General features: G+C 31.0%; 1 protein-coding gene across 6 annotated transcripts in view; it reads right to left on the minus strand.

Moving 5' to 3' along the window:
- Nucleotides 1-5,844: 5,844 nt before the first annotated feature.
- LOC106465449 (sulfate transporter-like) overlaps nucleotides 5,845-26,628 on the minus strand; it is a 50,041-nt gene continuing 29,257 nt past the window's right edge. For all 6 annotated transcript variants that reach the window (XM_022393354.1, XM_022393355.1, XM_022393357.1 and 3 more), the window contains 11 exons: nucleotides 25,971-26,053; nucleotides 22,254-22,401; nucleotides 20,487-20,600; nucleotides 19,129-19,206; nucleotides 17,770-17,865; nucleotides 16,298-16,404; nucleotides 14,926-14,992; nucleotides 11,126-11,232; nucleotides 10,782-10,923; nucleotides 9,607-9,661; nucleotides 5,845-8,458 (listed from right to left, as the gene is read on the minus strand). In XM_022393354.1, the coding sequence (XP_022249062.1) occupies nucleotides 8,340-8,458; nucleotides 9,607-9,661; nucleotides 10,782-10,923; nucleotides 11,126-11,232; nucleotides 14,926-14,992; nucleotides 16,298-16,404; nucleotides 17,770-17,865; nucleotides 19,129-19,206; nucleotides 20,487-20,600; nucleotides 22,254-22,401; nucleotides 25,971-26,053 (1,116 nt within the window). In that variant the 3' untranslated portion in view covers nucleotides 5,845-8,339. The remainder of the gene's footprint in view (nucleotides 8,459-9,606; nucleotides 9,662-10,781; nucleotides 10,924-11,125; nucleotides 11,233-14,925; nucleotides 14,993-16,297; nucleotides 16,405-17,769; nucleotides 17,866-19,128; nucleotides 19,207-20,486; nucleotides 20,601-22,253; nucleotides 22,402-25,970; nucleotides 26,054-26,628) is intronic.

Raw genomic sequence — 26,628 nt, forward strand, 5'->3', positions numbered from 1 at the left:
CATTCACAACTCATGCTAGGAAAGTTTACAGGAAACCTACTTTTGTACGATAGAAAGTGAAGTTTCAAAGTAAAACCGCTTAGAAAAATCAGCCATCTTTGCATATCATGTTTAAATACATACGCGTAGCCTTTGAGAAAAGTATAAAAAGTCATCCTGATGGTAATGGTTTACAGTTTACTTTGTATTTCAGTATTGGGTATACGACTGTTGATACACAAAGTATTTGTGATAATAATAATGGCTTTTTGAAATGATTTATGGATATTTAATGTTTCAAATATTTTTCGCTAACACTGTCCTCTTTATAACTGTGATTATTATACGGTTCATTGTTATCGCAATTAAAATATTAATTCAAACAATAATATTATTAGCCCAGTACCTGGGAGATGATATTAATGCTCGAAGTTGGTTGAAGGAGGGCAGTTTCTTTCTAATCTGATTCGTTATTCCATCTATATGGATGTTTCTAGAATACAGTTTATTAGAATTTTTGGAAAATCAATTGCATTTATTTTGTAATAAAAAAATGCAGTGACTGCTATCTTTGATCAGTGTGTCACGATGATGATGAGAATTTTTCCTTAAAATTTCATATTGTCTACAAGTAACATTTAATATTCTATAAATATATTCATTAAAATATATCTTTTGTTTCGTAAAGTCCCGAGTTGTTGTGTATTATTTCTTATAGCACCGTTCAAACAAAGCTAATGTTTTAAACTGTAATCAATTTTGCTTGTTGTTAAGCACAGTTACACAATAGGTTATCTGTCCATCGAAACCAGATTTTTAGTGCTACGAGTCCTCAGACATAACCCTGAGCCACAGGGGGCAACTGTAATAGAATAAAAATGTTTCAAAGAATGAATCGGTAAAATTGAGATTAGTATATTTTCTTTGTTTTAAAACCTAAGTGTAACACTAACATGTACAGAATTTTACACTAAATGTACAATGCCATCGAAGTCTCCCTTTCTAATCGTATGTCCACAACGTTTGCTTGTACATTCCTTTCATGTCTAATTACTAGGAATTGCTTTTCAATTAATTATTCTATTTGATTATCAGTTGCATTTTGAGATTCACTGCATTTTATTGATTACTTTTTCAACTGTTCTGATATGTATAATTTCGAAACTTCTACAAATTACATTAAGGAATAAAATTTTAGAACGTTCAATATATAACTGGAAAGCTATAAAAAAACTTATCTGTGGTTCAGCGGTAAGTTCGGGAACTTGTAAAACTCTAAAAATCGGGTTTCTATACCCGCGGTGGGCAGAGCAAACATAGTCTATTATGTAGCTTGGCGTTTAACAACAAAACGAACAAAATCACTGTATGAATTTAAATTCGATGACGAGGAACCCACTTTGAGACTAATAATGGCTGGAGACGGCTTAAATGGGTAATGAAGAAAAACTTTAATATAAGTTTAACATAACAGCAAATGTACAACGTTTCGACTGTTATGTTAAACTTGTATTAAAGTTTTTCTTCGTCACCCATTCAAGCCGTCTCCAGCCATTAAAATCACTGTATCTAATAATTTTATTTTTTTTCTTGTAGTTCACAAAAACTACGATGTTATTTACTGTGACAAAAGTATATACAAAGCATAAAAATATCACAGCCGTGTTGAATTTTTTTCTTTAATTGTCTGCTATATAACAGTAAGCTTTTTAGTGGCAGACATCTCCAGTATTTTGTTGGTTTTTTTGTGTTTTTCTTCTAATTGATAATTACTTCTAAGAAGTTAAGAATGAAAGTAAAGAAGAATATATATATATTCGAAGCCTTATATTGGTTTCGACAATTTAGCAGTGAAGTTGGTCGTAAATTTAGTTTTATTTAAATTTATTACTTTATGCATTTCCTTTTTAATGTCGATTTTATTTTATAACCAATTAACCCTAAAGTTATCGATGAGATTCTCGCTGGCTTTTTAATTATTTGTACACCAAATTGCTGTTCAAGATTTTGTTGGCTACAGGGTCTCCAATCACGTATGGATCACATAGAAAAATAAAATGCCATAAGCATTGCAACTAATCTCACTAATTAGGGTCCCTAATCACGTATGGGTCACATACAAAAGTACCATAAGTATTGCAACTACTCCCACTAATTAGGGTCCCTAATCACGTATGGATCACATAGAAAAATAGAATGCCATAAGCATTGCAACTAATCTCACTAATTAGGGTCCCTAATCACGTATGGGTCACATAGAAAAATAAAATGCCATAAGCATTGCAACTAAACCCACTAATTATTGTTGGGGCTTTCTTTGATCTTACGTAGAAAATGAGTGGTTTCAACCAGTTTTTTCTGGTAAGGTTTAATTTGTTGAATTTTGCCCGAACGCTTTTGGAATACTAGCAATCCCTAATTTTGAAGTAATAGACTAAATAGAAGGTTGGTAGTCAACACCACCCACCGCCAACTCATGGGCTATTTTTTACCAATTCATGTTGGGATTGACCGTTACGTTATAATATCCTCACGGCTAAAAGGGGGAGTATATTTGGTCACAGGTTTAGATCTCGCTAGTTGGGTGCCTTAACCACCAAGCCACTCTGGTAAGTTCTTTATACTGAGTGATCTAACAAGCAAAAATAAAAATAAAGTTACTCAATATCATGCAGAAGTAAATGGCAGTAATCGATGGCAGTAAAACGGTATATGAAAAAGCGGCAAATGGAACATTAAAAGTTTTAATTGACATTTTCAATTCTTGATTCGTTTGATATGCACATAAATAAGATTACAACGCTGTAAGAAAAAAAAAGTGTAATTACTAATTCTTCCGATTTTTTTTGTCAAAAAGCAGATAGTGTGATGATAGTAGTATTCAATATGCAAAATGCCCTCAATCATGATCATCATCTTGATGTGGTGTAGGCTTAGCTCTTTTGACGAAGAATGCGTCGAGAGTTGTATGCTGTTTCTGCTGCATCTTCTCCTTGTAGCAGTGCATGACATCATATAATCCTTTTGTAACTTTTAGGCTGTGTTCACGCTTGGGATCATTAACACTAAGGATTTGCACCACTTCTTCTACGAGGGAAAAGGATTGAGATAAGTGGTTGGTAGTCAACTGAAGTTGTGGGTGATGTTTCAATAACGTCCTCCTCTTCTGCAGCTCGCTCTTGTTCCAACATTATCAGATCCTCATCTGACATATGTTCTCCAGAGAACTTTAATAACTCAAACACATCATCTTCAGTGATATATTCAAAACCAGCCTGTCTTGGTGAACTATCCCAGCACTTTCTGCTTGTGGGAACCCTGTAAAGTCGTTGGTCCACTCTTACCATATGTTTTTCCACACACCATTCATGGTTGACTCCTTCACTTCATCCCACGACTTGGTAATGTTGTATATTGCATCCATAATGTTATATTTCTTTCAGAAATCACGAATTGTAGGCTCATCCTCTCCATCAGTAGCTTTAATCAGTTGTTTCAGATTTTTCCGTATGTAATATCTCTTTAAATTAGAGATAACATCTTGATCCATTGGCTGGAGCAATGTAGTTATGCTCGTGGAGATGTACTCAACTCTTACATAATCAGAATGATAATTCAAGTTCATAGGGTGGCTTGGTACCTTGTCTAAGATGACCAATGCTTTGTTGGCAATATCACGTTTGGCACAGTACTTTTCAACAGCAGGACAGAAAACATTTATGAACTAGTCTTGAAAAATACTTAAATCATCCAAACCTTGTTATTTGAGCTCCAAATCACTGGTAAATTAAGTTTGACATATCCCTTTAGAGCCCTTGGAGTTTCGAAACTGTACACTAGTAAGGGCTTTAATTTAAAATATCCAGCAGCATTGCCACCCACAAGTAGAGTCAGACGATTGAGTATTGGCTTACAAGTCACTTATAAAAAATACAAACTAGTCGGCCAAAATAATTAAATATTCCTCATAACAGAGGCCGGTCATGGTATAGTGATTAGCATGTTCGGACTGTGAATCCGATGGTTCCCCAGTTCGGTCTCGTTGCAGCAAAAACTCACTCCACGCTTTGGGGCCGTGGGTGCATTACAAGAGCAATGGTCAAATCCCATTATTTAACCAAACAAGAAGACGAAAATTTGGCGATGGATGGTCAGCTTAGAAAAAAAAAAATACTGAATATTCCGATAACATTTAAACTTTCGTTTGTTTGTTAAATTTCGCGCAAACTTACTCGACGACTATCTGGGCTAGCCATCCCTAATTTGAAAATGATTAATAGGAAGGCAGCTAGTCAACACTACCCTTGTTAGCTCTTGACTACTCTTTTTAATGACAAATAGTAGGATTGACAGTCACATTATAACGCCCTTACGGATGCATGAGCGAGCATGTTTGGTGATGGGATTCGAAACTGCGAACCACAGATTACGAGTCAAGTGCCCCAATCACCAGGCCATGCCAAACCTAACATTTAAACTACGCCTTACAAAGCACTGTAATGTTTCGATGGATGGTACTAAATTAAACCACAACAAAATTTACAGAGTTCTTATGTGTGACGTTTCCCCAGGTTCTGTTCTGAAATAAAAACAGAAAGGTTTACAAAAAACACTTGCCTGATAAATGATGAAGAAACTATCATTACCCAAAACGAAGTATGGATCGTAGTGATTATAATATGTGGTATTTGTTTCGTCCCTTCATTGAAAATTCGTTCTTAAAGTGTTTAGTCTGTGTCAAAAAAACTTCATCAATGACAAACAAGCCCCCCCCCCCAATGGCACAGCGGTGTGTTTGCAGACTTGCAACGCTAGAATCCGTGTTTCGATATCTGTGGTGGGCAGAGCACAGTTAGCCGCCCATTGTGTAGCTTTGTGCTTCATTACAAACAACCAATGACAAACAAATACGTCACACTGGAAATCCAAAACTGAGGGTTTCTCTAGATTTTAAGTTCATTCTCGCTACATAATGTCAAGTTCTCTCAGTTGCAAATAAACGCTCGCTCTGTGATGAAGTATAATAGTTATTTCGAGATCAGATTAAATTTGATGCATCTTGTCAACTGCTGTCCTGTTTTTACAAGGAGTTAAGCCTTTAGCGTAGTTCTGGTTTTCTGTTCTAATCGAGCTCTTTGTTGTATTACAAGCAGGAAGCTCTTAACCCTGAATGCCGTTACTGCAAAAAATCGCTCCGCATCTAGGACCATGGCTGCGCTATAAGAGCAAAGGTCAAATCCGACTATTCGGTCTGACATTATTAGCCCACCAGATGGTTTCTGTTGACTAGTTGCCTTCTTTAGCTGTCTTATCCGTTTAAAATTAGAGATGGCCATTCACAGTTCTTGTGTACGTTTGGGCGAAAATTCTAAACAAACTTAATACTGAATATTGTTTCAGATATTATCCAAAAGTAGCTGCGCCTTTGTTTGTTTGATTTTTTGTTAAATCCATCGCCAACTCCTGAACTACGCTTTTTACCAACGAAAAGCGGGTCTCGCCGCCAAAGTATAATGTCCCCACGACTGAAAGAACGAGTATGTTCGACGACAGGATTATAACCCTCGATAGCTGCGCATACACGTCCTTCATTTGAACAGAGGGAAGGCAACTAGTATACAGCGCACACCGTCAACACTTGGACTACTCTTGTCTGATCAAATAGTGGGAGTTGACCATCACTCTTATAACGCACTCACAGCCTCAAAGTGCGGAATTAGTTTTGGAAGAAAAGGACTCAGAATCACTGTCCGGGCATACTAACAAAAAAGCCACGCCCAGCTTAGATGGCTCTTATCGAACCAAAGTAACAAGAGGTGGAGCCAATCAATTTATAATAAAATTTAACACACACACACAGATATCTATAATAATAATACTTTTATCTCGTTTTATAAGTTCAGTCTAAAGTATATTTCCTATACATTTTTGGTTATCAATATATTCTTCCATATATAAAATAAAAATGATATATATATATATATATTATTACATTCAAACATGCATATATACCAACTATAAATTTTTTACCCATAATCGTCTACGCGAAATCTATTTGGAAGGAATAATTAATACGAGTTCAAATCCTACACCAAGTGTTGATCAGAGAAATGACGTTATTTTTAATTAATACATTTGGCGGGTTAAAACCATTCACAGATCTAGTTGTTAATCACAGGATTAAGATCATTGTTTATTCATGTGTTTACTGATGAATTAAAATTCGTCAAACATCCATCTGGTGGTGGAAAGGACAATGTGGTCGCTATTTAATCTCGTGTTACTAATGAGCAGTCCTTTAATAAAGTAAAAAACAACTTTGTACTTGAAGTCTAATAACTTCTAAAAACGCTAGTCCTAAGATTATAATAATATTACAAAACTAGTTATAAAACAAATTCGTATTTTTTCAGTTATTATGACAAAATAATTATCACAAAAGGACAACAAATAATTAGATTCAAAACCCTCATACGTTGATAACACTTATAGTGTCCACGTAAAGAACTAAATTGTTGATCATGAAAATGTGAATGATTCTAAAATATTCAAGCTTTGTGGATAACAAGAGGTACTGACAACAATATTGCTTACTCAGCCAGTCAAATTAGTGTCTTGCGTCTCCTCTCTTAAGCTTAAGAATCACTCTAAGTTAAATACTTTTAAACTGTGTATCAAGCAATCTTAATTAGAAGCACGACACTTTCAAATTCCACAAAAACTGATGCTGGACTTCAAAAACGATATATCACATGTCTAGAGATTTTTCGAAATAAAAAGCAGTAATAAAATTACGTTTGAAATCATTTTATACACAACACTTTTTCATCTCAACATCCTATAAAGTGTTGTAGTATAAACGTTTCAAAATTTCATTGATAATTTGATTTGCAAAATAAACTCAATTAACATAATTCATTTGTTAACAATCATTTGTATAAATGTAAATATAAAAATATTTAACACTTGGCAATAAGTTGCGTGTTAGGCTTAAAGGAGATTAAATTTGGCTCTCCATAACAAGGTTCAGTATAAAACCAATTAGGCTAACAATTACCCAATTGGACTGAAAATTTGTTAATACACCGCCTCTTATTCTTAAAGTATGTCAGTTGTTGATACACTCCCTGATAAAGTTTTATTGTTGTACAAATACTAGTTTTAAGGCTAGGCCTATCACTTCTATAAAAATATTCGCTAGGCAAAGAAATTTAAGTTTTATCGGTTAAACCACTGACACCAATCTCAATCTGTGGCGCTATATAGACAATTTTCAAACATTATAAATATTATGAGAGATTAAAGAAAGTAAGGCTTAGGTTCAAGAGGTGAAGCCAATCACTTACGTTTCGTTTCAAACTAATGCCTGTGTTTTTGCAATTAAAAACCACAATAAGTTTTGTATATAAATTAAAATATATTGCTCTCTTACAATCAAATAATTTTAGTTGATAATGTGAAGTATCTTAATATTAAACAAATAATAACCTTATAGTAGACATATTATCTAAGTTGTTGTTGCCATTATCATAGTTTACTAGAGATTCTGAGTTTTGAAAATTCTGACTTTGTGAATTTTGTTACATAGAAATGTGTAAGTACTTGTTGGATTTCTCTGTATCCAGTTTAATCAATTTTTGAACTCTATAAAAATATCAAGTGTGTTTTTTACATCATTTGTTTGTACTTTTAATCTTAAGTTTTAACTAGTTACATAAATTATGTTAGGACAAATTTGTATCTTATAATACATCTGCATGCAAATTAAATCATAATGAAATTTACCTTTTTTTTACCAAAATATACCTCCACCAAGCAGCATTGATCATAGTCGGCTCTCAAAAAATACGAAAATGTGTCTTTATGTCTGTCGTTATCCCTGGCCATGGATCATTTTTAGCAGGACAATGAGGAATAATATTCTACATATGTCCACCAAGTTCCATTAAAATCCGATCATTATTGACCAAGTTATAGAGCAAAAACAGTGTGAAAAATCAGTCCCCATGTTAATAGATAGGGACTTTTTGGATTTTCATGACCTTGACTCTCCAAAAACTAATCACTTCTAAGTTGGATCATAGTCCAAATGTGTACCAGCTTTCATCCATTTTTAAGAACTCTTGCTGACAAACAAATACACACACACGGGGGAAGGGGTGGAGATATAACTTCCATCACCATCCATGACAGAGGTAAATATACAATCAATATGTCAAGAACACATGTATGAAATTATTATCTAACGCTTATAGTTGTGGTGTATTAACATACAGTCACTGCAAGACAGGTATTAAATCATAATGAAACCCTTTTTCAAAACACTGTCATACAAATATCATTTCTAATATCTATAGTTATCAATTCACTCTGGGATTCTGCTGAGCATACATGACTGCATCGTGTATAGTTGGAAAAATAGATGGCTGGGGAACTTTCGTAAGAAATGTTGCATTTCTGAGCACCTCATAGACTGGGACTGTAAATGTTAAAAAATTATTAGTTTTAAAAGACAAGCCTAACTATATAAATAAATAAAGCTTTTATAGTTTTCTATTGTTCATTGCTTAAAGTATTGGGCTGTTAAACAAGATGAGGGCCATTTTACTAGTTTTGTTGTTTCAAACTAAAACTTTAGTTTTAGTTTTTAAGTAGTATGTTTTTAAAGTTTGTTGTTGGTCATTAAAAAAAGCCACAGGATGATATTTACTTTCTTAATTTTCCTAGCAATTTGCATCAATTCATGTATACAACGGATTAGAAATATGATAATGAAAAAAATTACCAACCCAGCAACTTCCAGAATTTGCATGTGAAAATAAATCCATGTCCAGTTAACTTAAAACATTAATCATGAAAAGAAAGTTACTGTATATATTATGAAATAAATAGATATCGATACCACCATTTCTTTGTAATAGTGAAAGGGAACAATCAACTGTAATCTGACAAAGCACCCATTGCTGCCATATCACATATGCCATCAGAGACAGAACCAAACTGGGCTCTGACTACATGAAGGCATTGTTCAATTAATTACAAGTTTAGAAGAATGTAAAATGAAATTGTTCTTCCAAATACGGCAGAAAATCAGTACTGGCAGAGTAAACATCCATAACTGTGGAAAGTGGATAAGTGTCATCTTGTAACCAGAAAGAAATCAGTTTTCAAGGTATCTACTTCAAAACATAAATGACATTTCACCCAATACATCTAACTCAAAGCAGCTTTGATTAATAGGAATGGAGGACATTAACAAATGAAAAATTCTATGCAGTTTGACTTTGTCCAACTTGTGTAACAAAATTTAAACTTTTGACAAAGTCGGAATGAAAAGTATAAAATTATTAAAATAGTACAGAGAATCTCACCAAAATCACAGATATCTCAAAAAGAGAAAAACATAGCGTAAAATGTAAATACTGATTTTCATAACCGTTTGAGACCTAAAGGGAACAGGAAATTCTCGTTAGCTGTTGATGTATGAAGTATAATCCTATGTATAGGTTACGATATGCTACAGTGTAAAACAGAATAATCTCCATGTGTTAATACATATAGGGCAGAATAAAACTATAAGTACCATGAAGAGAATTAATGGTCAAAAGGAAAGGTGCCAAGACTAACCTGAACAACTTGCCAAAAGAACTATGATATTTCTTTCTTTCAATTCTTTAGTCACCTACAAAAAAAAACAAAGGAAAAGACAATTTTGTTACTTTTGCAATATATTAATTCTGCACTGGTATTTCAAATCTTTCTTGTGTTTGTTTCATCTTTTTATGAGAAAACTAGATCAAATTATACTAAGTGTAGTGAATGGTGACCTGTTTGACAGGTAAGATGCATGCTATAGATAGCTACATTATCAATGAACTGAAGTCAAGGTATATAACAACTTCTAATCTCCTCCTTGTTAGGCAAACTCTAGCTTGCCTAACCAAGTCTTCGTGTCACCATGTTAACGGGCGATTTTTGCCTGCTGAGCACACTTTATTTCATCAGTTCTTTGTTTCTTTCTGTAGAAATATTAAATTATGACTGAAGCTTCAGTAGATTAATTAATCTTTTATTATACTGTTATACACTATTACAAGTGAAACAAAATTTATGATAAAAAAAAGTTTAATTTAAGTGTTTAAAGACATGGAAATTTTGTGGTAGGTTGTGCCTCAAATGGCTTTCCTCACTAGCTGCCAATGGTGTACACACCAATCACCATCTTTAGTGTTTACATAACATTTCACTGATTAAAAATGTTAACAAGAGTAGAACAATTTATGAGATATCACTTATTTATATTTCAGGATTACAGTACACAGAATACACATATCAAGCTCAGAAACTGTGACAAAAGTGATCAGGCCGAGATATATTTAATATATATATACGAGCATAAAGAACCCCACACTCTGCCCCTCTATCATACACAATTATTTGTATAGCTAACACATGAAGTGTAAAAAAATACTAATGAAAGTGAAACATTGAATTTTGAATATTCTACAGAATTTAGTAACCTGAAAAATAGTTCCTTTTTTATTCACAAAAACTTTTTAAAATATAACATTAGAATTTAGTTTTCAGACTTAAATATTGAAGTATTTTACAAACAATCAGTTGTAGATTGTCTCTCTGAAAATAATTCATAAAATTTTGTATATATACGAACTTGTTGGTCCTACTACACAACTTAGCATTGTCTTATAGAAGTTAATTATCAATTCTAAAATGCAAGAAATTAGATGAAAATGATAATACAGGTATTGATATATGTTGCAACTGGAAAACTGACAACCAACCTCAAGTAAAGTATCCACTCCTGACACATCAATGTACGAAAATGATGAACAGTCAATAATTACATGATGAACCGATTTCAGATATTCTTCCTTATTCCGTTCCTCTTCCAGGGTCTTGTATGTTCTTATATTTTTAATAACTCTAGAAAATAAATCCCATCAGAAGTTAATTCAATGTGAACACATATGTAGATTTCTTTACTGGTTGTAAAAACATATAAAATTGAAATTCAGTACATTTATTCAAATATGTTTGAATCTGAATTCAAGATATTTATTAAGTCACCTATTTATGAACATTTTATTTGTAGAAGATTTTATTATGTTTTAGGAACAATTCCTACCCTTTATCAGTAATAACGTTGTTCAATCTCTCCACGAAAAGTGACTTGTTGACAAAGTAAAGAGCTCCTCCAAAGTGGAATATTTTAATTCCTGGTATTTCTTGGGCCTGTCAGTGGAATTCATACAAAACCAAACAGATAAATAAGAATATAAAACTCAATATGTTTATACTGATCAAAATGTAAAGCAATATTATTTGTATTAGCACGAGTGCTCTTCATTAGCATGGTAATGTACAATGGACTAATTTATAAAACATCAGATTAGTCTAATGAAATCTTTAATTCTTTAAAAACAAAATATGTTATTTCATATTAAAGCACCAATAAACAAAGACAACTTTATATAGAAATGAGGAGTCCCACTGTTCGTTGAATAATTAAACGTTTAAACTGACCTGACTATATTGGAAGATGAAACCAACAAAATGACAAATTACAATATTTTTAAAAGTTTACTTGTCACCATCAGCAATAACATATTATTAGGTATAGATTCACTGTGTAATTCTCTAACTGTCACTCATATTGTATCTGATGATGACAAGTAAATTTAAATATGAAAATGTTTACTAACTTACTAAAAAAGTTGACTATGTAAATACAAAATGCAATGTAATATCACATGACAGGAAAAAAAAATATAAATTAGTATGTCTTGCAAATAACTCCTGAAGACGGCATAGAGAACGTCGAAACATTATACATGTAGAGCGTATTTTTAAAGTAGAAGCAGTTGATGGCTTCAATTACATTTTTAAAATTGTGTAAATATGAAACATTAGTTTTAATTATTTATTAAATTTGAGACAAGTAAATCTGTTGAAACATTGTAATTTGTATTTTTCTTGTTTTCATTTTAAAAGTTTAATTTTTCAAAGACAATTTTTTAACTATTAAAAACATTATTTGTGATGAAATTTAGTTGAATGGATAACAACTACCTGCTGTGGAAACAAGAGTAGAGAGAATGATGTTTCGAAAGAATTTCGCCTTTCGTGACCATAATACGAAAGGCAGAAGACTTTTGAAACTTCATCCTCTATACTTTTGTTTTGACAACAGACAGTTGCCATCCATTCAACCAAATTTCATCATGAATACTCTGCCTAAACAATCTATCAAAGAACATCATTTATATTTGAACCTAGTAGTACTGTTCTAAGAATAATGATTTAAATTACATAATAAATTGAAGAAAACTTGATAACTAAACTCAGTAACTTTCAAATGACTAATATTAATCTAGATGTAAGACCAAAACTACTATTTTGAAACTTGACAAAATCATTAAAACAACTAACTGAATAGTTTACTGAATTCTAAGTGTATGATTATAATAGTTAATTAAATAGTGTCATATATAATAAACAACAATAAATTTAGAATGGATAGAAAACTGGGTATATATAGAATACTTCTAATAAGAAATAATAATACATTGGAGAGAGAGGGGGCGACACCAGTGACAACCATCCTATCAAACTTTCCTTAAATAATAAACTATGGGAGAAAAATTAATACAAGAAAATGGAAAAGCAGTGGTATGAGCAAATAAAAATAAAACCACCTTAAAATTTTACAAACATTAATATGAAAGAAATAACTCCTTTTCTAATCAGAAAGATTCTATATTGTATTTTTTAAAGACAAGATTAAGTACAAAATACACTGTCCAGTTTTTAATTTATCAACGAATTAAAAATAACATAGAATCAGTATGAAGTCTTTAACCAATATGACTCTGTATTTGAGATGACCAAATTATTATTTCAGAGCACATAAAATCTATTCAAAAAATGATATACTATTATCTGAAAAAGTTACAGTTTAGCTAACTTGTACAAAAACATTAGTATTAAAAATAGCAAATGTAATTTTTGCTGTTGCAATGACTACAATAATACATTTGACAATAATATTGCTTTCACTCATCTACAGAGAGTTGAATGTATTATGCTGAATTGATTGGGAATATGCAAGTCACATGACAACCATGGAATGTCATGCAAGAACTGCATTTTGAAATTACTTGACATTTTAAATGACATGCACCAGCCTTTCCCAATGCAAAATATTCATAGAATTTAAAAAGACAAGAATATCTCTTATATTAAATGGCATTATTAAAACAAAGGAATATGGATCAACTTGGGAAACCAGGACCATCCAGAAAAAGACCTGTAACAAGTCATATCCTAGCCATGGTAAGCAACATGTGGCATCATGTAACAGGTGAGAACCTATAAATACAAAGGTCAATGGCAAAAGTCATCCACCCCCAAGCAATGGTAAGCAATAAAATTAAGAATAATCTCCTTCTGGAAAAGTGGCAAAAGTTATAACCATGACAAATACATTCAACTTTCACCTACCCCAAGCAACTGGAGAATAAAATATGTATTTATGATATTTCATACAAATACATACTGGTTAAGTCACTAGATACAATGCCTATGGATATCAATGCAATTGGTCTGTCGAAACATGTTTTGGAAAACCATCATTCTCTTATATTAGATGGCTTATGGAAAGCTTGCAGGAGGAGAGGTATGTTTTGGACATGAGTCTTATGACAGAACTTTCTGCAATGGAAACTATGCAACATGCTTATTATCAAGATGCAGGGTTGTCAGATAGAGTATGATCATACATGGCAGTAGGGACTATAATGACATGATGAGGCTCCAAAATCATTTTAATATAATGTATTCAAATTCTGTATACCATCACTTTAAACAAATCTTACCATAATCGATGTTATTTCTGCAGCTAAGGCAAATGTAAATCAGAAAAGTGGTGATGTAGCATGGTATTTTTAATTAATACAAATTTCTAACCATTTTTATTGTGACATTGAGCACTACTTGCTAGAAAATTATTCCAGACTAATGCATGATTTTGAAAGTGATTATTTGTAATGTCATTACTATTCTGTATTTCTAGAATGTTACATTATTGCTGAAAGAATATCTTCAACACCTCATTTACATTATTTTTTGGGATCAGCTAATGAAACAGTATTTTCAAAGTTATTACACACAGCAAGAAAAAACAAAGCAGATACTACTTTAATTAATATAAAGAAATCATGTCTTTATATATAGATATTAATATAACTTTCAAGATCTAAAATTTAATATCAAAACACATCCACAGTTTATGAAAGCAAGAATATCTATAAATTTGCTTTACAAAACACGATAGAAAGTTTGTTATTCCATAAGTTTGGCTGAAACACCTATAAATTCATCTACTTAAAATAAATTATTGTTTTTATTTACAAAAATTATAGTATATCAAATTTCTCATACTATTGTATCTCTTGAATAACTACAAGAATATGAGAAAGCAGAAAATAAATTCTTAGAAAGAAAATCCATGTCCATTAAAAGAAAATAAATGATAAACTGAGAAAGTAAAATGCCTATTTGTGTTTTTATGATTATCACTAGAGTGAAGTGATTGTGGAAAACAAAAAACTTTTGAAACATTTATAAACAACGATTAAATTAAAAAGTTATAAACTTAATACAATATTAATTTTCTTTAATTATTTCCCCATACAAATTTATTTACATTTCAGAAGAAAAGAACCAAAAGAAATACTAAGAAAATTGATTAATAACAACAAACTAGCAGCTTGTGCCAAACAGCATTACTATTATTACCAACCACATACACAAAAGAAATTATAATTTGTTTTTTTTATTTTCAAGTTTTAAGTCTAAACGAATATCTTATCTTGCTAACATAACCAACAATGTGAATTCAATTTCATAATAAAAACTTTAACTTACACTATAATATTCTTTATCCACATAAATCTCTGTGTTAGGTAGATTAACCAAAACTGTTTGATGAGGTCTTCAATCCAAAAAAAAAAAAAGTATTAATTATAACAGTACAACTATAACTGTTTGGGAAATCTCATAATTAAACAAATATATATAAAGTACAAATCAATAAATGTTTTAAAGGTGAATAGAATGTTTATGATTAGAAAAATAATTTTTTTTGCACTTTCCAGATAAGTCTCATAAGGACTTTATACATTACTTAATGTAATGTTTTCATAATGACTGCATATATTATCTATAATGATGTTCTTATAAGGACTTTATACATTATCTAGTGAATGGTGTTCTGATAAGGACTACATATGTCACCAAATGAGTGACATTATTATATTTAGTGTAATCAAATGTTAGCATATAACTATTACCTACAAACATACTTTTTTTAGACAAAACAATTTCTAAGTTATCTATTTAATATTTTCTGCATTATTAAAGTATCAAGTGGTTTTAAAGAAAGTTTCTTTTCAACCACAACTCACAGTTGAAGTCATAACCATGGGCATCCAAAGGATGGGTCAAGGAGGACATTGCCCCCACCTCGGAATTTGAGAAGAACATTTATTTCGATGATTTATTGGAAAATAATACTATTTAAATATAAATGACAAAATTAGGTGTTAATGATTAAGCCGTAATCAGCCAAAGCATCACATTCAAACTTCAAGGCGATGGCCTGCACTCTGCAATGACTTGCCCCCCACCTGGAATAAGTTCTGCCGATGCCCATGGTCAAAACAAAATACAGTAACCTGGCTAGAAGTGCGAAGACTTGCAAAATTTGTATGAATAAAATTCTGTTTTATTTATACACTTGTGTGTATGTATTTTTTTTTCCTTTTCTATCTGTGTTTGAGTTATTCTCTGCATAACATTTCCATAATCCGAGTATTGTAGATACCTCTGAATTTATCTAAAATCAGTGGACTTGAATGTCGTAAATCAAATAGAATTACAAAAAATTCTTAAACAGAAAGAACATAAAATGTTTTTAAACATTTCATGTATTAAAAGTTGTTTTAAAAACTTAATTTATTAAAAGATGAATCTTATCATTAGGTCGTTTGAACTAGAGTTCAATGATTACCTTCAAACTTAAAATTATTTAGTGCTAATGAGTAAATATCTCAACAGGAAATAATATCAAACATCAGCCTGAATGTTGCATTAATCATGTATGCAAAAATAATGCTTGTACCCAACAATTTGTTTGGACAACTATAAAGTTGCTCTTCGTATTCCATGTGTTTGCAAGTAATTTCAACCAACGGTATACCTTACGAATGCAAAAACAAGAGTTTCTGTTAATACTTACGCAAAAGTTCTATAAACAACAGTCAGAATAGTAAATGCCACCCCCATAATAAGTCCATAGTCAATGTCCAATATCACAACAGAAGAAAATGATACAAGCCATATCAACTACATAAGGAAAAAATTGTTTGTTATGCTGTAAATGCTGTTACATAGATTAGTAATAAATGATACTTGAAAAACTTCCTAAAGCTTTTACTCATGATTCATTTCTAAGTTTAAATTATATCATTAATAAGTACCATTCAAATTGGCAAAATGGAAGAAACATTAATTTTCATATATATATATATATATATTAGTTAATAACAATTAAAGTAAGACTAGCATAACCAGTACAGTTATATAGAAACCATTAACTTTTTAAACACATTTTCCTAAACTATTTATATATTAAATTGTTTGTGAGTGCACTAATCGCATTAATTACTGCTGGAGCTTCTTGTGTATTCACTGCGTTTGGTTGTTCCTTTTAGTTTTGTAACATGCAAAGATATAAAATTACTCAATATAATGAAACATGTAGGCCATAACAATTGTGAATGATATGCAAAAAAAAGTCAGTAATTCAAAAATTAACACTCCCTAATACAAGTTTACAAAACCATCAGGCAATATGTAACTGTATACAGGATTACAATGTTTATTCAGTGCTTGATCTGAGAGGAGGGGGGGGGGGTCCAATCCAAAAATAAAATAGAAGGAAACATTAAAACAATAAATAGAAATAAAAATAAAGATGCAGTGGTAGAATTGTTATATTTAATTATTTTTTGGGATTAGTTTTGCTTGTATTCAAGTATGGAAAAGGGACCTGTAATGTGTAAAATATTGAAGATAAAAATAAATAATATTTCTTCCCCTTTTATGTAAATTTTAAGTTAAAAACATCCTTGGTAAAATTAGGATTATTTTAAAATAGATTACCTATCTTAATACCTTGAAACAATGAAACTTACCAAGTTGTTCCCCAAGATCATGGACATTATTTCAACTGTTTATTATACAATCAGTCAACCATGAGGAAAAACAAGACATTTCTACTGTCTAAAAATTTGTTTTTGTGACAGAAAAACAATTGAAAACTGCTTTTTCTGTTTTATTATTTAGTTGCAGATTTTTATCTTATGAAGCTTGAACTGAATAAAAACAAAATGTCTTGGCCAATCCATTAGTTAGTCACTCATGTACAAATAATTTGGTCATGATAAAGGTTAACTTCCATCATAAAAACCTGATAGCTAATGAACACACTCAAAAATGCAAAGATTTTATTTTCATGCTCTCATTATTCACAAAAAACACTAACAATTATATATAAATATAAGGGGGGGATGACTGATAGAATGTTTTGAAATGAAAGCACTTGTGATAAAAAACTTGGGAACTTTTTGAAGGAAAAGTGATTCGGTGTTATAAAGTATTTATGTAATGTCAAGAAACAAGTTAATATGCATGACATACTTAACTTACACTATCAATCTTTGATATTTTCCAAATCTTCCTGAGCACTAAAACTTCAAGAAACATTCCTTTCAAGGCTACCAGGATAACACTAGAGAGAATACACTGTAAACAGAGATTAACAATAATGAATTTTCTTTTACAGACAAATTAATATTCAAAACAAGAACAGTGGTTAAAGGTAATAGAAAATAATTACTTCTTCTTATAAGTCTGGTCATAAAACTGGAAATAAAAAAGAGATGTATTTGAAAGACGAAGTACTAGATGACTTCAAACATAGTTTTCCACATTTTAGTAGATACAAAAAATCTTATTGAACAAAACCCTAGTAAAACTGTAAGTATATGCTATTAAACTAAAGTGCTTATGCAATTAGATTTCCAATTTTTTTTATATATACATTTCTTTAAACTTCCAACACTGAAATGTTTACTACAGAACTGAGATTTTTAATCTATAATTGGACTACTACAGTATTTGTTGGCTTTATGTTAGAAAATTCATTTTTAGACTATAAAAGTCTACTTAACCATTCTTGTTTACTCACATTCTGATTTACCAACATTTACATATGACTTAAAAATGTGATTATTTTTTTTATTTGTTTGTTTGTCTTAGACTTAGAGCAAAGACACAATGAGCTATCTGCTATGTTCACCATGGGGAATTAAACTGTGGATTCTACGATTGTAAGTCTGTAAACTTACCACTGTCTCACCAGGGAACATTTTTATTTAATATTCTATACTTTTTGTGTAAATAAATTATCTGTTGAACAACGTATGCTAATAATTAATCACTAAAATTGAGTTTTTTGATAAAATTACATAAATATGAACACAGTCTGAAACAAATGAAATAAAGAATTTGCAGTATAGTGTTTCAAATGTGAAAAATACCATCTTAATAAACAGCAATCAATTATTATTTTCATGAAATTCAACTTCCTAACTGTAAGTGGTAAGTTACATAAAAATACAAATATCTATAGCATGAATACAAAGTTCTTATTACAGAAAACTACTGTGAAACTGTCACCCTTCTTATAAAGTTACTCTATGTGAAATAAATTATTTATTCAAGTAAGATTTTTCTTTTATACTACAAAATTAATTTAGGCTTATTATGAAGTGAAGTTGTACCCCACCCCCCACTCCCATGTGAGTGATACATTAGATGTAGCAGCTTGAGTGGTATATTACTTATAGCTCATGAAATATGAATAGTATCCAAAAGCACAATAATCTACAAATTGTGACAAGTACTTTAACTAAATACAGCACTACAATAGTTGACCATAACTCTAATGTATAAAACTAATTTTTGGTATTTATAAAAAATGCATAGAATATCTTCTCATCATACCTTTGGTAAGTGATAGAAAAATGGCCCTAGAACCAACAAGACTATCACCATAAGAAGACAGGACACCAAGCCAACTATCTACAAAAGACAAAACATGTTAATAATTTTTTAAGAACAAATAAAAATCTTCATACTTGCTGTATGATCGGCTTTTACAGGAAATTACATTTCAGGTAACTTTAAAAAAATATGTTTATTTTTAATACAATCAACAAATAAACTGAGAAAAAAATCTCAAGTAAAAATCAAAAATAAATATCATGTGAGCAGTGTTTAATATGAAGAAATTGCCCCACACAAATAATTTAGTGCACATACAAACATGTCTTAAAAACTTTTGTTTTATTTATTACATGGTATATTTATCCAAAATGTATTAATAAGTAATTAACAAGTTTTTTTAGACAAGTGTATGTGTACTGACTAATTCTTCCATTTTTGTTGTTGTTACAGCTTGTGTCTCATGGTTTTCTTCAGTATTTGACATGTTTAGAGGACATGACAAATTACACAACCCTACTCTCCACAGATGGTGTCTATTGTATATTTCTATATGTTATTCTTATTCAAATACTTATATACACATGGATCATATAATTATGATTAATAAAAAAATGTTCTCAAAAATAAGTACATTTCAACTGGCATAAGAAATTTAATTTGCAAAACCATACATGTATAGCAAATCCCTCACACTGCAAAAAGAACAATCTTATATATTTCAAATGCTTTAAACACAAACCATTCTACGACACCTGTTCTTCATATGTGTACAACTGTTAGCATTTCTTATCCACTTGCTTCAGAGTACAAGGAATTTAAAAGTAGTTAATCTTGAAATAAACTTGTATTTTTTACCTCTAATAGTACAGCTTTATTCAAGTTTGGGAACTGTTACAGCTATGTATCATCACTATATAAATAATTTTTTACCTCATGTTTTTTTATCATAACAAGACAAGCTTCTAACGGTTCATTTTGTAAATCTCAATTAGTTTTTCACATATTACGTTATTTGGTTTTATTGTTTCTCAATTTACAATTACTCAACACAACAAAACATTTAAATTCCTGTATAGTATGGAGAAATGTGTGGTCAATGTTTAGGCTAATGGGATACCAATTAAGACTATTTAGCTTTAACACAGGTCACACACATCTTTTTCCCTTATAGCAACTTTAACCATTTCTTTGCAGTTTCACTGTATTTACTTTTGTTTGTTAGTTATAAGCTATATAACTTCACATGAATTTACAAGATTAAATAAAAAAAGATAAACATTCAAAAAAATATATCTCACAATCAAACAAAAAATAAAATAGGTTATGCATCCTTTCAAACACTTTTCTAACCTAACCTGAGTTTTTCCTCCTGACTTCTCTTGTATCATACTTCGTGACAAAGCAGTGGCACAAGGAAAACACGCAAAAAAAGAGGAGAACAAATTGGCTGATCCCATAGCTAAAAACTCCTTCACAAAAAACAGAACAACAAAAACTCTCTTGATCAATAACACATAACAAATAAGCTATTCTAAATTCAAAATTTTCATAAAATTGTAATATCACACAAGTTTTGATATCTTAATTCCAAAAGAAAATATTTGACTAAACTCTCAATCTTCACTTCTCTCTATCATATGATGCTTCTTCATTCTGAATCATCCATCTTAAATTTTCTTTCTACCCCTAAACAATCTTTCGAGTTATCCACCAATTACATGCACACACACTGTATATAATGTTAAGCCATTACGTAAAGTTATAACCTCCAAGCTTCTTGCTTTACCAAGATATACACATGAAAGTCCAATCCACATGACATGCCCCTCCCATCTCATCATGCTTTCAAAAAAATGTGAATAATTTCCTCTTACATTTGATATTGGATTATTTAGAACTAACAGGAAAAGAAAATTCTACTTTACAAGATTCATTACAAGGCTAGTTCATTTAAGCACCAGGTTAGGAAATATTTAGCTTCAATTTCATTATTTGCTTTTAAGGTGTACAGCTCTACCAGCTAACAGAATTTTTTCATCTATTTATAGCTTGGTAAAAAAGCCAGTTAAATTACAGTTGTTTTATGAAATCCTAAATTTTGTGCACAATATTTTGGTGTGTTCAAAACTGCATATTTGAAAAATAGAAATTTATAATATTTTGGACCATCTACATTATTAAAAAAACAGCAGGCCTAAGTCCTTTGCTTGTCAATGGCTAAAGGCCTGGCCTGAAGTACTATCAATATTTTCTATTTATTGTTATAAAAATAACTAAAATGTATTAGGTCAGATAAGAAAACTTAAATAAAAAAAATTCTCATGATACTCAATTCTTAGCATGCATACACTGCATTGTGTATGTGTAATCGTGGGATCCTTTGTTTACACAAAACTGTCTGGCTATGATACATGGTTTTTGGCATACTCTGAGAGAGTCTAAGTGCAGCTGTGAGGTAACAAAACTAAATGAATCCAGGTTAGAAAAGTCTATTAGCTTCAACTGTAAAAATAAATAGTTTGTAATTGTTTGGTACAATATACAATTAGTCTAGAAAGAAAAATGAGTAATTTAAATTTATTTTGTATTTTTCAACTTCTCATTTTACCCACATTGTTGATTTTGCTACTTTTACTGCAAAATATTTTTGAGGTTTTACGAGCTAAGCAAATGAAATACAAAAACTGTATGATGAAAAGAAGTATATTCTTATCATAAAAATCAACTTTTACTGTGACTTAGTAAAATCTTCATAAGTTCACAGAAAAATCTTTTAATAAAGATACTTTATTAAAAAGTTCAATTTTTTTTTATGTACAGACTTGTAATGTTTACTAAAAGCTTTCCAAATTTCATGATAATACACTTAGCACATTAAGAATTATAGTACATTCAGTTTCATGGTTACAAGGTTGGTCAAAATAACCGAGTCCGATTTCAGAAAGTTAGCTGAAAGGCATGATCGTGTGACAACTGTATAATCTGCCCATAACTGAAAGTGTGCAGCATATTTAGTGACATATCACAAACTCAAACCTTGGGCCTTCCAATTTGTATACTGGAATATGAATTTATGAAATCTTTTAATTTAACTTTTAAATTCCATATTAGACCAACTTTACCTGGTTTGCATCAACAACATATTTATGCTTTTTGGCAAACATCTGGGCCAGTGAGAGTGCAATTGTATAAGAAACAACACCAACACCAAGACCAGCTGGAAGAAGAGATGGCACCAGATCCATACGTGGCAAGACAGGCTCAGGAAAACTGAGAAAAAAGTGACAGAATCTAATGAAGCATAACAGAAACACACAAGATGACAACCCTAACACAATGATCTAAAATTACTCACTATTTCTAACCAACAAGTAAAGAGAAAACTTTTCGAAAAGGAAGTAAATGTAGGGATGGCTAATATCAATCCTTCAAAAACAAAATAGTAGGGATGGCATTTGCATCATCTCTACATAATAGCACAGTCACACAGTGTAATAGAATGTTATTAGACAAAAATAGGAGTCAATTGTGATTTAATAGTTATATATATTTATTGCTATATGTTAATTCTTGCCTGTGCTATAATGTAGGGATGATGCAAATGCTATCCCTATCTTGTTTGCATTGTTTTTGAATGTATGATATTAGCCATCCCTACCTTTACTTCTTTTTTTTTTAAGTTTTATATTTACTTGTTTTTTAATGCAGTGTTTCAATAGACATAGGAAGGTTGTGTTTATAACCAAGTTCTAAATACAACGAGGTTCCAAATGTAATATTTATTGTTTATCTATTATTGGCTGGTAATTCCTGTTTCACCCTGTACTTAAGCTTTTTGAAGGAACACCAAAATTTCTGTAAGAAAACTTACTTCAACGAGTAATGATAACATCGTTTACACTAGAATTATTATTATTATTTAATTACTACTAGTTAATAATACCTATTAAAACAAATATTCCATTTGAAACTGTGTCACCTCAACGAAATTGGTTGACACCATTGTTTTGGTTTTTCAGTTATCATCTAATAAAAAAGAAGCAGAAAAAAGAAGAACAACAAATTCAAACTTCTTGAAGGATAAAAAATGACAGACAGTTTTTCTCTAATTAAACATTAATTATATATTCTACTCTTAATTATATTTATCTGTGATGGCCATCTGTGGTCCAATTTAAAAGAATAAATAAAATTAATTAATGTTAATCTGGAGATATTTTATGTACAGCTTCAAAGACTCTAATAAAACAGCATTAATATTTTTGACACTAGAATCACATAAGCTGAGAATACACAACATGCAAAAACTATTGCCTAACATATACCAGATGGTCTAAAGAACAACAAAACTTGCACAGTTAAAAACAAATGATTTAAATTTGCTGATTAAAGCTATATGATCCCTTAAGATTGAAAACAAATCATGAGACAGAATACATTTATCCAGTCAAATGGAGTAGCTAGAACATACAGATGTTTGTTAATGGTCCACAACATGACAATTTTTATATCCAAACAACTTGTCTTTCACTATCCTTGTGCTCTTTAGCTAAGCAGACTAAGAGCCTAACTTCTTCATGCAATAAAATTGAGCTGTGGTGATTTGCATGTGCAGATGATGCTCAAAATTGGCCCTTTCCGATAGGGTTACATTACAGAACCTTCCAAGACAAAAACAAAAAGTTCTCCTACTTGCAATTAACCCTTTGAATGTGTAATTAAATTTTGGGTGGGTTCTTGAAATTTGACCTATTTTAGTACTTTTTCAATATCAAAATCCTCTAATTACACTTTTGCTCGATGATGTACACACGCACAGTACTAAGGCGGGAAATTCGAGGACGTGCGAGTATCCCGATTGTTGCACTATGAGGAAAAGTTTTTGTGACACCGTGGAGTAAATCCGCTTGTCCCCCCAAATGGCTATAAATGTCAAGTCAGATAAATCTGATTATAGGGTTAAGAAAAAATGTCAGTGTTTTGAATAATGGAATACCTGCAGTTTGGTGAACTGTATTAGTAAAGCAGTAAAAAGCATGATTTCAGCAGGGATAAAACAACCAGTCACATAATGGAAAGTAGTGAAGAAAATTAAGTGGCTTGCCACTGGAAGTAAGTCAAGAATGCCGTAGGTCATTGCTATTAAAGAACATCAGCACAATGGATGAAGCACATATCTAAGTGGCTGCAATAAAAATAGCCATGTATACGAGGTTCTCCAAAAGCACAAAACTGAATGGAAAACCAACTGTTGAAAGCTGTACGAGCAGTATCTAGCATGTGACAAATGGAAGAACATCAGCTCAATGGATGAAGCTGATATCTAAGTGGCTGCAATAAAATCAGGGTAAATTATTAAAATCCTACCAGTGATATTTCAAGTATAATACAGAGCAATGCATATTGGAAATGTTTCTCCAAGGGATTTATGGTCACTGATAGTTACAGCTATAACGGTGTGTTAAACATCCAGGGTTGAGGTAATGTCAAGGTGACCAATGCATGCTATTAAGCTAACATTCTGACACCACTATACCACAGATTAAAAATATAGTTATATCAATTACTACCCATACATCTAAGTATAGGCAAGCCTGTTACTCTGCAAAACACCAGTACAGGTGGGAATTCATACTACAACACTTACAGACATCTCCCTAAAAGCAGCAGGGGAATTACTGTATAATGTACAACAAAATAAGATATACCAAAAAGAAGTTAGATAATAGTAATAGCTATATTTCTTGTTTTCAAATACTTTTGAAAGTACAGGTTAGTAGGAAGTAATATTTTTATACATAGGAATTGCAATTACCTAAAAAAAAAATTGTTTATAATTTATGTTCATTGACCACCAATGAGAGAAAAGTACACAATATAAAAAATGTTACTCTTAATAAGCCTTCCAACACCACATCAAGGAAAAAAAAGGACTAATTTTAAGGACACATTAATGAGAAAATAGAGCACATTTTGGATAAGAATGTGGAGTAATAATAATAATAATAAAATATCAGGGTAATAGGGTGACATTATATTTTATTCAAGTGAATGTTAATATATAAATATTTAGTAATTACTGACATACTTACCTAGAAGTTGAGATTTGTTATGTCTTTACAAATTTCATACACATACCAAAGTCTCTCAAATACTAAGAAAACTTGCATAAACCTCCTCAGTGAAATCTGGAACACCCAGATGGCCAATTAAAAGGTTTCTACTACAAATAACCAACCTGAAAAAATAACACAAAAACTTTCCTTTCCCTAAAATTAAAGTATGGACTTTCAACAAAAAATAGAAAAATGGGAGGGGGGCTGAAAAAGTAAGAATATAGGGGGCATTGTAAGGACAGTTATAAGCTTAAAAATATAAGAACAGTTTGTTCTGCTCAAAATCTTAGAGAGAGCTAGAACAAACGTTTTGAAACATTTCAATGATAAGCATGTAAGTTGAACAGCCTTGTTGGAATGCCATAACAGAGTTAAAGTTTTAGCTGTGGATATGCTGTTTACACACTACAGATTAATGTATGCATTATATATTTTTTATCACTGAAACATTTATCAGTTATTATTCCTTTGTTTTAGATATCTTCTATGACAAATGTTCTGTTCAATATCACCATGTTCCCATACAATGTACTTCACTTGTACTCTAGATCCTTTAGTTTATTATCAGTCAATATTTTCTTTTAAATGGCATGTGATGCCTGATTTTTACATAAAGATCTGTACCCTTAAGTTTGTAAGATAACTGTTTAAAATTCAGCTTTTGGAATAAAACATGAAACGTCCTTAACAATATATTTTGTTATTAACTTTTATATCACTAACCCTGTTGGAATATCTCCAATTATGGATACTTCATATTTCCTATTGAATTCTCCTAAGTATGATATTACTGTTGCTAGTGCCACCTAAGTAAAGAAATAAATACGCAAAAATGTCTATTATTACCCAATATTCATGTTTTTGGTTGTTAAAGTTACAAAAAAAAATTTCATATACACTTTATAATATTAACATAAAAATTACAATCAAATCTATGACTTCATTTGTGTGGGTAATAAAAACCTACATGAATTTGAAATCTTAAAAATTATTAGTACTATTAACGCATAACTTTTGTTGAAATAATTGTTCTGTTTATCCAACAATATATTCAATTTTAATTGTTTCAGAATTTCACTCAAAGTTACATAAAAGCTAGCTGCACATAACCATTGCTAATTTTTAACCGATATTCTACAGGGAAGGTAGCATAAGCACCTGCCACCACCACCACCACCACCTTGGCTACACTTGTCTTATAAAATAGTGGGATTTGATCATCATTTTCATAGTACACCCACATCTCCAAAGTATGGAGCTTGTTTTTGTGGCAATGGGTCACTGAACCATGAATCCTCAGACTCACAGTCTAGGTATGCTAACCAATAGGCCACATTCAGCCCTTCAATTTCAAATAAGGAGAATTATGTATTCCTTTTCC

The sequence above is a fragment of the Limulus polyphemus genome, unplaced genomic scaffold (genome assembly GCF_000517525.1).
Source record: "Limulus polyphemus unplaced genomic scaffold, Limulus_polyphemus-2.1.2 Scaffold1949, whole genome shotgun sequence".
NCBI lineage: Eukaryota > Metazoa > Arthropoda > Merostomata > Xiphosura > Limulidae > Limulus > Limulus polyphemus.